The sequence below is a fragment of the Diadema antillarum genome, unplaced genomic scaffold (genome assembly GCF_040938485.1).
Source record: "Diadema antillarum isolate AM-2024a unplaced genomic scaffold, OU_Dant_1.0 scf00000166, whole genome shotgun sequence".
Lineage (NCBI taxonomy): Eukaryota > Metazoa > Echinodermata > Echinoidea > Diadematoida > Diadematidae > Diadema > Diadema antillarum.
Window position 1 is genome coordinate 1 of NW_027271055.1, and position 14,521 is coordinate 14,521.

Genomic DNA, 14,521 nt, shown 5'->3' on the forward strand with positions numbered 1-14,521 from the left:
TTGAATAGCATACACTCACAAGACGAAGCGTTTATAGGAGATGTGATTGCATCAAGTTTGGGTTTATTTTGTTACATTTCTTTGTGTTGTAGGTGCTAAAAATCACGTTTGTCTGAAAGTATATGATAGTGAAGATCGAGTTTCGCAAGGGTCAGTATGGTATTATAATGATATGGTGCTTTTACCGACACTGTCTAATCTGTCTGAAAACTACCATGCACTCCTTCCTGAAGTTGGAACTCACAAAGCTGTAGACAAAAGGATTTACGACCTGGTTGAGGTTCACCGCGAAAAAAGACAGATAGAAGACATTGTAGACAGCAGGGTTGGTATTTAGCAGCTTGAACCAGCCTTTGTAGTAATTTCCTACCAAGGATGGTAACCAGGAGATGAAGAAGATTACGGTGATGATGAAGATCATCACCGTGGTCTTGTTGTTGGTTCGAGGAGCGTTGGTTCCTCCGTTGGGCTTTGGGCGTGGAGCAGGTCTGGTTCCTGGCACCTGCAGGGTGTGGTTGGTAACGCCCCTGGGTGACGATACCGCATTGCCGCCGGGTAGACTTTCCTGAGGAGGGTTAGCGGCGTCTCCCCCCGCCGTGGTAGGGGCTGCTACAACCGGTGGCATATGATCACCATTCGTCGGCGGAGAGAACGAACCAGCGGACGTCATTTTGGTGTCGTCGATGCCGGGATCCTGCTCGTCGACCACCGGCTTGTAATCGGCAGAGCTTATCTCCGACTTCTGGCTCGGAGCTACGCTTTGGGACACCGTACTCACTCCGCCACACTTCGCCGCCATCACTCTGGCCTGCCTGCGAACGGCGAAGAAGATGAAGGCATACAGGGTGGCGACGATCACCAGGCAGAGGTAGAGGAGAGCGTCGTTGAAGTAGGTGACAGCCATGAAAAGGGTGGCAAATCGAGGAATGCGCAAATAGCTGCACCTAGACACTGGCGGGCTACCGGTGGTTGATACACCTGTGCCAATTACAGATGGGATGGCACACAGGGCAGACGCGAACGAGATCACCCCGACAATGATAGTCGCTTGCCTCGCAGACAGACGTCTCTTCAGAGGCTTGCAGACGGCGATGTAACGGTCAACCGTTATCACGGTGGTCAGAATCACGCCGATGTACGTGTTCCAGTAGATCATGAAGAACATTAGTTTGCAAAGGAAATCGTTGGTAAAGGTGGTGGTCAGGTACGAGTAGCTTTTCATCGGGAAACTCAAGCATACGAGGAAATCGACGACCGCGAGCCCGAGAATAAACACATCCGTCCCCGTTTTTCGCTTCTTCTTCGCGTACACGATGATGATCAAAGCGTTCCCAGGGATGCCGATGGACATGAAAACGGTTCGAATGACAACGGCTAGAATGTATCTCAGAGCCGCCATTTTTAGTCGCAGAGGGACAGTTCACATCTTGGAGAGAAACTGATTAACATTTTGAATCAGACAATGATCCAACTGTGGTTCCATGTCAACCACCTTCAAGATATACAGCTACTTAATACCTCCTCTTTTTTATTGTTTTGGTTAGCTGCAATACGAACAACGAATGTGCGCGCACAGCTATTTCAATCTGAAGCGGTGCAAAATGCTCTGAATTTGAATGTTTATAAACTCAATATGGATAGCTGTTATAACATGTAGCTGTTCGGAGGCGTATAGTTTGTGAACGTCGGCTAAGAAAATTCATTACGATAAGACAGACATGTCATTATTCCCTGAGTCCAAGGTTATAAGAAAATACACTTTGCTGGGAAAAAAATATCAGCATCGTCAAAACTAATTCGCAGCTGTAGATCAGATGGAGAATCGATATTCCCGCCAAGAAATGCGCACTTTTTTTCCTTCTAGGTATTGTCGTTGGTCTCGAACCGCCAGGTTACGGTAATCTTTGAAGACGGGGAACTCACTAGAGCTCACCTGCTGTGAGAGAGTGAACAGAAAGGAAACTAGAAGACTGCAAAACGACGTCGAGAATAGAAACTCGCTCCGGCACCTTGCTAGCAGACTGACTCTAACTGCCTCGAACAACGGATACAATGACGCGGAGAAGTCGAGAGCCCGCACCTGATATCTAACACTGATTGCAGCAGGAGTGATGAAACTCTTTGCCCATACACCTTCCGAGATAGATGAAACCAGCATTCGGTGGTTATTAATCGACCACTGGAGACTTGTTGCATGGTATCGTGCCCGCGCGCGTGTGTGCACGTTGATGTGAGTGGCTATGTGAATGTATGGATTTATGTTGAAACGTAATGAGAGCCCGGGGGTCAAAGGTTGCGGGTGATACGTGAACGGTAGGCCTATATGAAATTAGCGCAATTTCTATAAATACCGCTGGGATCTCTAAGATTGTGAAAACAAAGCAACAGGAGTCAGTTGTCAAAACCATTACAGTTCAGACAATAAAATCAAGAGAATTTCCAGCGGGAACTGGGGGAGAATTTACGCATGCAGAACAGTCTATCAATACATCTTAGGAAAAACAAACAATAAACTTTCGATACCAATTAAGTCACTTCTCTATCATACATGGAATGAAACGTCATTGCACGATAAAATACAACTCTATCACATTCGAAAGAGAGACTGAGAAAAAGTGAGATATGCACACCAAAGGAAAAAAAAAACTGTTAAGGAAAGGAGAGGGACGTGTTGATGATTGATTCTCTGAAGCATGAAATCGTTAAGAGTCGAACAAAGAGTTCAAGGAGACTCGTGTTCAAATTGCAATTACAGGTTTATCAACGGGCACTTGGGGGTATACATTGCAGTTGGGCTCTTGCAAAGGCAAGGCCGTCGGCAAGGTATGTATAGGCACCCCACACACACATATTATTACATACACCTATTATTATATGTGTGTGAGATGGATGGTGCTTATATGTGTAATATATATATACACTCAGCAAAAAAAGTAAGTTCCCCCCTAACATTTTTGGATATATCTCAAAAAGTATTTTACGGATGTTCATAATTCGAAAGGGAATGGATAGGGAATTTCATTACTCATAACATGAATGGCATATCATTGCCACCAGATATCGTTATTGGTGTAAAAAAATCGCATTTTATGTCAAAATGCATGGGAAAAAAAGTTGCACTTTAGGCCATAGAGAGCATATTGTATACATTTCCTATGTAAGTTATCAAATGATCTTTTTAAATTGTGTAATTCTCAGGAATTTCTTCAGGTACAATGTGCTTCCCTATTAAACAGATGTTATGCATACTTTTTGAACAATAGGCCTTCTCAATATGAAAATATTGGTAGAAGTCATGTGATTTGTAATTCCAATTCAGATTGATCACATTAATGTGCCTGTGGGCATTTTGCATCTATGCCCTCAAGTTGTAGATCAGCTTGTGGCATCGAACGTATGGAGTGGCCTGCAAGATCCCCTGACTGTAATCCAGTAGAGAATCTTTGGGATATCATTAAGTGGAAAGCGAGCAAGAAGTTCAAAGATGACACTTCACTGCAAGAATTTCAGCGCATCTTGCAGAGAGCATAGACCAACATTGAGCAGCGCCAAGTACAAACTTTAGTTAACAGTTTGAGGAGGAGATGGCGGCTGGTCATTGCGGGTGGTGGACATATCAATTATCAAATACTTCACTATATGCTCATGAAAAGAAAGAGATAGAGAAATATGCAATAACCCATGCTTAAATGTTCAGAATCATGAGTGATTGTTTGATTATTTGTGTAAAAGTCATTGCAAATCACTAAAGTGCAACTTTTGTTTCCATGCATTTTGACATAAAATGCATTTTTTCACACCAATAATGATATCTGGTGGCAATGATTTACCACTCATGTTATGAGTAACAAAATTCTTTATCCATTTCCGTTTGAATTATGAAAATCGATTGAATACTTTTTGAGATATATCCACAAATGCTAGGGGGGAACTTACTTTTTTTTTGCTGAGTGTATATATATATATATATATATATATATATATATATATATATATGTATATGTATATTTATATATAATTATATGAAAATAAAATATTAACTATTAATCAATCCATTTATTTCTTTGTTTTTGTCTGTTTCGTTATTCATTTTATTATTCATTTACGTTTTCTTTAAAAAAAAATATACAGCAGGGGCGGATCCAGGGAGGACCGCAACCGGCGCACGCCCCCCCCCCCTTTATTTTTTGTTGAAACAAAAGACATAAAAAGAACAAAATCGGGGGAGGGGTGCGTGCGCCCCCCCTTTAATTTTGTAAACGCGCCCCCTCTTTACGGAATTCCTGGATCCGCCCCTGTACAGGGTATAGGCACATTCAGTTTGCTAACTGCTTTACAAAGTTTACTTTACTTTTTGTTTGTTTCTTTATCATTATACATACATTATGAGAATAGTAGGATGCAAAGGATTCGTGCTGCTTATTCGAAGTAAAGTATCACGGATAACAGTTTGTACATTTACGTCAATGTCCCTGTTTTCATGTATTGCCTCTGTTCCGGAATTACTCGATTAACTTTGTGTTATATTCTTGCATGAAAAATGAATGCAGAAGTAACATAAGATTAATTCAATCAAATCAAATTCACGCGCAAGTAGGTCCAGTTTAGCATACGGGTGGATACTTGCAGTCGTGTAAAGTCAGATGGAAAATGAGACAAACAGACAGACAGACAGACACACACACACACACACACACACACACACATACATGCATACACAAAACAAAACAAAAAAGAAGTAGAAGTAGAAGTTCTACCTGTGGACACACAAAGATTTTATGCAAAACTGTAGGCCAATAATCTGCCAGTAATCAAGTCATGCTGAAATGGTATTGACAGCAAGAGACTACTTTTCGTCGTCTTCAAGAAATTCCTTGAATTTCTGCTTGCCTGGACCCGAAGAAAAGTCTCCTGTTCAGCATCATATGAAATGACGGCTATAAGATGTTTGTATTCCTTAATCTGCCATCACAGCCAGACAGCAGGAAGAAAAAAAAAAAAGAGGAAAGAAAAGATGTAAAAGAAGAAGGAGGAGGATGATGAGGAGGAAAGGGACAGGGAGAAGTTTTTATTTATTCAAGCCGAATACTTTAGGACAGTATCACAGTAAATAATTCATTTCCCGTGCTTTTCACACGCAAGGATGACGAAAGCATGCAGAGAGAAAAACAAAATGAGTTGATGGCTCGCGGGGGATGGGGGGGGGGGGGACTGGGGAGGGGGAGGGGGAGGGGAGGGGAGAAGACAGGGAGAGAAACGGGTTGACTGAACATAGGGAGGAGGGATCGTATACCAATTAAACAAAGCCGTATAATACCAATTAATATTTCATCTGTCCTCACAATTGGATTACGAGAGCAATAAGGCCTAATCGTTGGCCCGACGACGGATTCGCAGACTTGGAAAATACCAATTACCGAGGAGTTTGCGTCCTCTATGATGACGTCATAAATTGCACGAATTTGCTCTTTTCGCCTCTTCGTCATTCATTGGGTTTATCCGCAAATTACATTCATGACTCATATATCTACAGATCAAGCAATAGTAACAAAAAGTCAACCCCCCAAAAACCACCAAAAACAAAAACAAAAACACCCATGTATACAAAATTGACTCTACATGAGAACTCAAGTTATAGGGTATACATTTCATAAGCCTATGAAGTATGTCATATTCAAAGTCGGAATTAAAATGACGTGTGGGCCGGGGGGAACCTACAGAAAAAGCAGATACTTATGGGGGTTGATACCCAGAAAAGGCCCGGATGCCAAAGCCACGAAATATTATTTGTTTACAGCTTTTGTTACATTTTTTTTCACTGTATGAGTACTATAATTATCACTTATATTTTACACATCATCTTTATGTACTTACATCCTGATGTCGAAAGACCCCCCCCCCTCCAAGAAAAAAAAAGAATAAGAAAGAAGAAAAGAATGAAAAGAATGACTCGTCATCATCCAAGTCGGAAGATAAAAGAATTTTACCAGATATACAGCCATGCAGAGCCAACAGCATACTAGTGGGGGAAAAACCCCAATACTGTAGCAGTCTTTTTATCTGTTACATGCGGGGCGTGAATAGCAAAGACACGCTTCTGTGAATACGCTTCCGTGAACACGCTTTCTACGAGCTCCCTACCAATAGAAATTTTACATGTACATGTATTTCGTGAAGACAGCTGGTAGAAAGAGAGAGAGAGAAAAAAATCAAACAAACTGAAATAAGAGTGTGTGCAAATTGGTATTTTTTGTCTCTTTAGTTTCTGTTGCCTTCAGGAGGAATTTCGCCTCACGTCCTTCCTGTTAATTTCATAAACATTTAAAATGACATGAGAGAATCACCGCATTTCTTTTGACAACGCCCAACTTTGTGGTTGCAAGTCGATTACTAGTATTAGATTTTCTTCCCTTTCCAGTGCTAACGGCAAGTAACACGCCTTTTATGTCGTGTAGCACTTTACCTATAAACTTATTTAGTGCTGCTCCATAAAAATCCCACAACAATTAGAGCTGTCGTTCTGTGTATGAGGTTTGATCCTAATTTAGACGCATATCAGCTCATTTAGATTACAAAATTGGCAAAGCAACTGTCGTAGAATCAGTTTAACCAAGCAATAAGTGATTGCAGAGCAGAACGCAGAAATCACACAGCGTTGCACTGCGAAGCATCCACCGCTTAAATGTCAGAACATTATAAAGAATTGAGCTGCCGCTACTTTACACTTCCTTTATAATCTTCTGGTAGCCTTGTAGTCCAGACAATACGACGATATTAGATAGAGCATATCATTATCACCATGCAGAATTTCTAAATAATTCTATTGACTTCTGCCCATAATGTGAGGAGAGGTAACCGCTCGTAGATTTCTCCGTTTTTGTCAGACGGTAACTGAGCGTGCGCACGGAGAAAAAAGAAAATCCTACAATAGCATTTAAAATCAATATGCTAGCACATTGACTTTTGCCGCGCAGTATAAAATCGATATCGTGAGTATGATATCCATAAACCCTTGTATTTTTCTTTCCATTGATTGAGTACGATACATGCAGAGGATATTGGTTTCAACGATTCCATAAATGGAATCATTTCCAAATAACTGATAATTGATTTCATTAAGTCTCGTTGCCAAAGTCAATGATTTTGATGATACACTGAAGTACACTAACTAGTCCACAGCTAACAGAATGATACAAAGTACACAATATGACATCTGCACAAAGAAAAACTATTTTTTTCACCACAAATTAGAATCTAAAGTGGCATTTAGTATCCTACATTAAAATAATGTACTGCGCTGCACTGCTGTTAACTCAGTGCAATGAGCGGCAGGGGTTATGATAATCTTTCATAATCATTATTCATGTTGTAATTTCACCTGCGGGGTCATCTCCCTACGGTCTAGCTCGACTTACAGAGTGCATGACATCCCCAGCATTTCAAATGATTTTTTTTTTCTCTTCAAAAATTTCTTTGTTAAATGTTTCCCTCTACGTTCTTTATCACATTGCTGTATAGTAATGTCTTAACAATCTATGTTGGTTTTGTACGATTGTCCTATAGTCATGTATAGGGCCTACATTGATCCATATATTTCATATCATTATGCCGACACGTTTAAAATCTTGTTCTGTATTGAAATGGAAATGTAAGAACTTAACTGATAATGAATATCCATATCCTCCCCTGCCCCCATTAAAAGCCCCAATATAACTATAACTTTTACAAAAAGTTTCCTTTGGTGAGGACTTGAGTAGAGGTCGATGTGAAACCATGCGAAGCGACGACATCATCATAATATACCAATATACCAATATACCAATATACCAATAAACCAATATACCAATATACCAATATACCAATATACCAATATACCAACATACCATTATACAATATACCAATATACCAATATACCATTATACCAATATACCAATATACCAATTTACCAAATAATATACCAGTCATGAGGTTGGTGTATAAAAATCGTGGTTGCTTGCGTTCATCCATTCGTCAATTCTTTTTTGAAGAGTCACGTGATACAGGTAAAACAACTATGACAAAACCGCCATTTTCATGAGACCGTGTCTCTACTATTTTCCCACAGCCTGTTGCTTCTACTCAAATTTTACTGAAAATTCTGTCGTTTTGTTTGCTTGATACCACTCTTGGATTTCAATACGGATAATTTGAATAATTATGTTTTACATATAATTATAGTCGTTCGTTGCAGCGTTGTATTTTTTTGTTGTTGCTGTTGTTGTTATTATTGTTGTTTTCTATCTTACATGTCCCTTTGTTAAGTTTATTAACCTCCTGATAAACTAATGGTGTGTATGGTATTATGTTGTAGTTCACTCAAGGCCATAAAGAATACTATAGATCGCAAAGAGTCTGAGACACTACTCCACCGTGTCTGATTTTAATTAGTACAGTACTCTCCGCGTAATCGGGTATCTCTTAAACGGGTATACTCCGTATACTCTTGGGTAGTAATGTCTCAGTCAGTTTCAACGCACATTAAAATAACCTGATAATCGGATTGCCTCTCCGCATATTAAAAATGGGTAAATAATTTTCTTCTAATCTAATTTCTACCCACATTTTATCGCAATTATAACACTTTAAGAAATCATGCATGTCAAATTTTCCACGGCAAATCGAATTCTCTGCTTTTATTTGCAATGAAGACCGATCATTTGGGGAGTAATTGAACAAGTCATGAAAACACATGTACCCGTACCAACTTGCCACCTGAAAAACGAATATTACAATGCAGCTGGCACTCACAATTGCATATAGACAGACAGGAGTTGAACACACTTGCGCTCCTCCCTTGCTCCGCAACAACATTCACAATACGAGAAGTTTGCAACGAAAGTCAGGCCATGCACCAGCTCCATAATTTTGATTTTCCCAAGTCACTTCTCGAAAAGTAACCCGACGTTCTACGTGCTATAGTGCACGCAAAGAGACGTCATAGTGTGGTCATTTCAGAAAACGCCAGCGTGTTAGCGAGGAGTCTATAAAGTCAAACGACAAAGTTTTCTGAAGACATATTTGTCCATAGAGTGCCAATTATTGCCCGTGACTGAGCAAGTGTAAGGTATGTATAATGTGCCGTGCAAGCACGCATATTATTATAAAGCATACGGTGGATGTGTTTGGTGCAGTGTACAATGCATGTAGATACACATTGCGTGTGTCTATTGTGAATGAGACGTGTTCATCTGTTAATCGGGTACTCCGCTTAATCAGGTAAGAAACGCTCTGCCCGAGCCTACCCGATTATGCGGAGAGTACTGTAGTCGATTAGGCAAAGTGTGTCCGTGGAACAGACATTATGGCACCTCTGAAGGCCACTAGATAGAAGTCAAGCGCCTCTAGAGTTTAACTTCTATGCTTATTGTACATGGATTAAAAGTATCTCATTAATTACAATGTGCTCATTCACTGAAACAAGCAGTAGAGAAATACATTGCTACGACGCACTAACGCTACATGCACAAAAAAAAAGAGAGAAGAAAATAGAGAGAGAGAAAAAAAATAAAGATAAAGAAAACGAAAGAGAGGCGAAACCATTTCCCGGGAGGGAAAATTATTTTTTAGCATTAAAGGCTTCGACTGATGGAGTGATGAAACCTTGAAAAAGAATTGAAAAAAAAAGTGCACAAAAAAGGGGAAAAAAGACAAAACAACACGACCATTCAATTTTGATTAAATTGTATAATGAGGTGCCTCATACGCCTTTATAGCAGTAAATGGACATTGCAATTTGTTGCCTCTGTAGCAGTAAACGGGCATTGCAATTATTTCACCGCTTCTACATTTGATTTTAAGGAATTATCATTTCTGTGCATGGTATCCATCTCCCGATAAATGTTACAGTGCTGTAATAACTGAGTCGTAGAGGAACTTGATCTGCACTTCCATACGCAGAAAAGAATGCCTGCGCTATATTGGTGTCCATTATGACTTATGAGCAGCTAGTGCATCACCAGTACTCAAACAATTAGGCCTACATTGGTTGCCTGTTGGCTAGAAAGTCAAATACAGGATAATGCTTGTTGGTTTTTCATTGCCTCCACAATATTCTGCTAAATATTTTTCATAACTTTTGCACTCTCCCCTCAGCTTAAATTGTGCTCTGCCATGGATATTACAATACTCCAGATACCATATTTGTGTAAATCCTAAGGCTGATGAGTGTAGTTTCTCATTTTGTGGACCAAAGGCATGGAATACCTTGCCAAATTATGAACTTCGTCTATCACCTTTAGTTTCAATGTTCAAAAGGAATTTGAACATTTTGTATTTTCACTTTGAATATCAATGTAAAGCGCATTGATCAGCTTGCTAGAAATGCGCTATAGAAAAGATTATATTTTATCATTCAGTTTTAATAGAGAATACAGCACTCTCTTTGTGTGCGTGTGTGAGTGTGTGTGTGTGTGTGTGTGTGTGTGATGACGTAGGCCCTATATATGATGTAATTTATGATATAATGAAACACAAAAAGAAAGCTGAATGCAAGTTTACTCATTCATTACCCTCATTACCATAACTAATGTATACAGTTGTTGTATTACTTTATTTATACTTGATGCATTCTGATATTCGATTGTTCAAAGCGTTAAAATTCGTTCCCGATCATGATATCATGCCGATTAAGCTGCAATTTACATCATTGTGTCAAGTTTAGATTTCAAGCTTGTTTAGCCGGTGGGCTTTTTTTTTTTTTTTTTTTTGATTTACCTATATGGAAAAAAAAACCACCTTTAATAAATGAGACCGTTACGAATCATTGATCTGCAGCGGACTTTAATTAATTAGAAAGAAAAGGCTGGGAAGCTTTTAACGTATACGTGTAATTGAAGTTCCATTATGCTTCTTGCATTATCTACTAAAAAGCAACAACACAATGTAAAAAACAAACAAAGTCACTTATATCGCTCTCTATACAAACATAACACTGGAGTCATAATTATATGCAGCTGATGAGGGTGACCTTCCCCTGTTCACTCCCCTCACTCCCTTTCAGTTTCCCTCCTTCCTCCGCCAATCCCTTTCCGTCCCCTTTCTTTCTTTATTTCTCTTTCTTTCATCTTTGTCTGTCAGTCTGTCTATCGGTCTGTCTGTCTGTCTGTCTCTACTTTTTTTCTCTCTCCGCTGTATCTTTTTGTCTGTCTGCATATCAGTCTGTCCGTCCGTCTCTCCCTCTCTCCCTTTTCCACCATCATTCCCCTTTTCTCTGTCTCTCTTTTTATCTTTGTCGCGGTCCGTCTGTCTGTTTAATTGTCCACCCCACCCCCCCCCCCTCTCTCTCTCGCTCTCTCTCTCCGCATTCCTCTTAATTCTCCTCTCCTCTTCTTTCTTCTTCTTCTGTCTCTTTTTTCCTCGTTGATGTCCGTCTGTCTGTCTGTCTGTCTGTCTGTCTATCTGTCGGTCTCTTCCTGTATCTCTCAGTTCGTTTGTTCATGTCTCCCTCTCTCTTTCTCAGCCTCTCTATTCCCTTTCAGTTTCATAAAATTGCTCTGAATCTATCGATTTGTGTGTGTGAAAAATGAAAAAGTAATTTAGTGACGTAAACCTACGATGGGGAATATTTGCGCTGATATGTTCAAAGGGGAAACGGGTGAATACTGGGTATCTGAAAAATGTTAATCTATTTTTCATTCTTAGAAGGAAGGATTGAAGGTCAAAAATTTTCGCATCAATTTATTTTGTTATGCAAGCGACTGTCATGATTATGCATAAGATACGTCCCCCCCCCCCCACTCCCGCGTTACGACTATATAAGGCCTGCTCTGTGCATAGCCTGTTTCGATTTTGCATGAATACAATGTCATATCTTTATGCTGACCCCTAACTCACGCAATCACCATAAAAAAAGGGGGAGTCATGTTTTTTATGAAATGAAAACTTTTTTTCCCAATGAAATTTGAAATATCATGCGCAGTCTGTTAAATAAAATGTGATTATGCCTTCTAATTATTCTTGATTTGGTAATTATCAGTATGATGATCTCTTTTTTTTTTCACACGTAGGCCCTTTGTTTTTGCCCCTGCAATTATTCTGGATCCAGCTGTACTGATATTTCCTGATAATAGTCCGAGAGCATTAGGTCAAAATAGGCTTAAACCTGGACATTTCTGGTAACAAGCTGATTTTTTTTTTCAGGATAGGTCCAGAAATATGTCTAGAATAACGTACTAAACGTCCTCATAAATCCTCCTTGAGAGTTTTCCGCAATCCAAGATGGCGTTCAAAATGGCCGCCATTTCCTAAATATCTTTAACCCGTTGAGGACGAGTCCCGAGTATACTCGGGCAAGCGTCTATATGGGAAATGCGTGTTGTAGCAATATCAAACCGTCCTCAACGGGTTAATACCTTTCAAACAGGCAACCAAATACAAAATTGAAGTGTCTAAATCATGTGTTGAAACATGAAGAACTCAATAAAAATACGTATCAAGAGATGCTGACTCACACAAGTTCCGTAATCCAAGACCGTACGGCGTCAAAAATGGCAGCCATTTCTTGAATATCTTTATTACCTTTGAACCATCACCCAAATACAAAATTTAAATGTCTAAATATATGTTTTGAAGCATGTCTAGAAATATGTCTAGAATAACGTACTAACAGTCCTCATAAATCCTCCTTGAGAGTTTTCCGCAATCCAAGATGGCGTCCAATTATATTACAAGTTCCGTAATCCAAGACCATACGGCGTCAAAATGGCAGCCATTTCTTGAATATCTTTATTACCTTTGAACCATCACCCAAATACAAAATTTAAATGTCTAAATATATGTTTTGAAGCATGTCTAGAAATATGTCTAGAATAACGTACTAAAAGTCCTCATAAATCCTCCTTGAGATCTAGAGTTTTCCGCAATCCAAGATGGCGTCCAAAATGGCCGCCATTTCCTAAATGTCTTTGCTTTTACCTTTCAAACAGGCAACCCAACACAAAATTTAAGTGTCTTGATATATCATGTTTTGAAACATGAAGAACTCAATAAAATACATATTAAGAGATGTTGACTCACACAAGTTACGTAATCCAAGACGGCGTCAAAAATGGCAGCCATTTCTTGAGTATCTTTATTACCTTTCAACTAGATAACCCAAATACAAAATTTGAATGTCTAATTTATGTTTTGAAGCATGGGGAACACAATATAATTACACATTAAGAGACTTTTAAGCACGCAAGTACCGATACAACAGCTCGAACTTTTCCTAGTATGCAAAATGGCGTGTAAAATGGCCGGTAATAACAATTTTATCTCACAATATTATGTAGCATATAAGTATAATTATGACTAACATGTGATTTTTCATCCGAAAAATATTCAAAAACCTTTTTATTGAATATAATTCTTATGTGTAAAGTATACAAATTAAAAGATTCTAATGTTAAAATCAAGGAGTGTGTCCTTGTCACGAGAAAAACATTTCACCATTAGTTTTGTTGCTAAACAGACAACCTATATACTACAAGGCGATATTTTTTACCGCCTGGTCTATTTTCGTTACCCTAAGCACATGAGATGAACATTTAGTGCTAGCCTCTTTCTTTTTTTCAACCAACGCATTTGATGTCTACCATAAGATGAATTCCATTTGAAACTAACTGTTATCACATAGGAAGTAAAAACAATTCTTTTTGGTATCTGTACTACATACATGTTCAAAATAAGTGTCTACATGTGCTACAAAATAATGTGCAATTTATCACATGACAGTGAATTTCTGTGTATGTAGTCTATTACTCCACCTAAAATCATAGTGATTAAATTATTTCATTCATTTCATGTAGATGAGATAAATAATAGATAGAAATCAGAGAATATGACACTCGTAGCTATTTGATTGGTATACATAGAGAAGGGATACTCTCCTCCCACACTAGGGATTTTTCTTTTCGACTTGGAGATTGAACATGGTAGTGCACACGTTTGGTAATAATGTTTCCAACAAAGAGTAAGAAAAAACAAAAAAGAAAGTGATATTCAGAGAAACGGGCAGCGGGAGGGCATGGAAGGGGGATCACCCCCCCCCCCCCCCACACACACACACACACACACACACACATGAGGGAGATTTTGCATTTTCAGATTTGATATTCAGACATCTGATGCCGAGCGAGACACGTTTTATACATTTTTATGATTGCAATTCAACGATAAAGTGTATATACTTCAGATTGAATATTTGGACGATAATGATTGTACAGGCCACCCCCTCCCTTCCCTAAGAGCGGGGGTGGGGGTGGGGGTGGGGGAAAAATCCAACTCAACCCACACCCATGTTGTGCGCATCAACGTAAAGATTCCGCTGGACCTTCTGAGTTTTTGAATCTCTAACATTATATTGAATTTATTTGTCTTAAACAGGCTAAAAACAGCAATGTGTTGATAAAACAAAATGGCGGCCATTTTGGAAACTATTTGGTTTTCGGGAAGAACTCGCGTGGTTTTATTGGTACTTACGTGCTTCGTGAGCTCTGAATAA

At 39.1% G+C, this 14,521-nt stretch overlaps 1 protein-coding gene across 1 annotated transcript; it reads right to left on the bottom strand.

Annotated features, from left to right (window-relative positions):
- Nucleotides 1-181: 181 nt before the first annotated feature.
- Nucleotides 182-1,399, bottom strand: LOC139722483 (uncharacterized). Its single transcript, XM_071633773.1, has one exon. It carries the CDS (start codon nucleotides 1,397-1,399, stop codon nucleotides 182-184), a length of 1,218 nt encoding a protein of 405 aa, XP_071489874.1.
- Nucleotides 1,400-14,521: the final 13,122 nt, after the last annotated feature.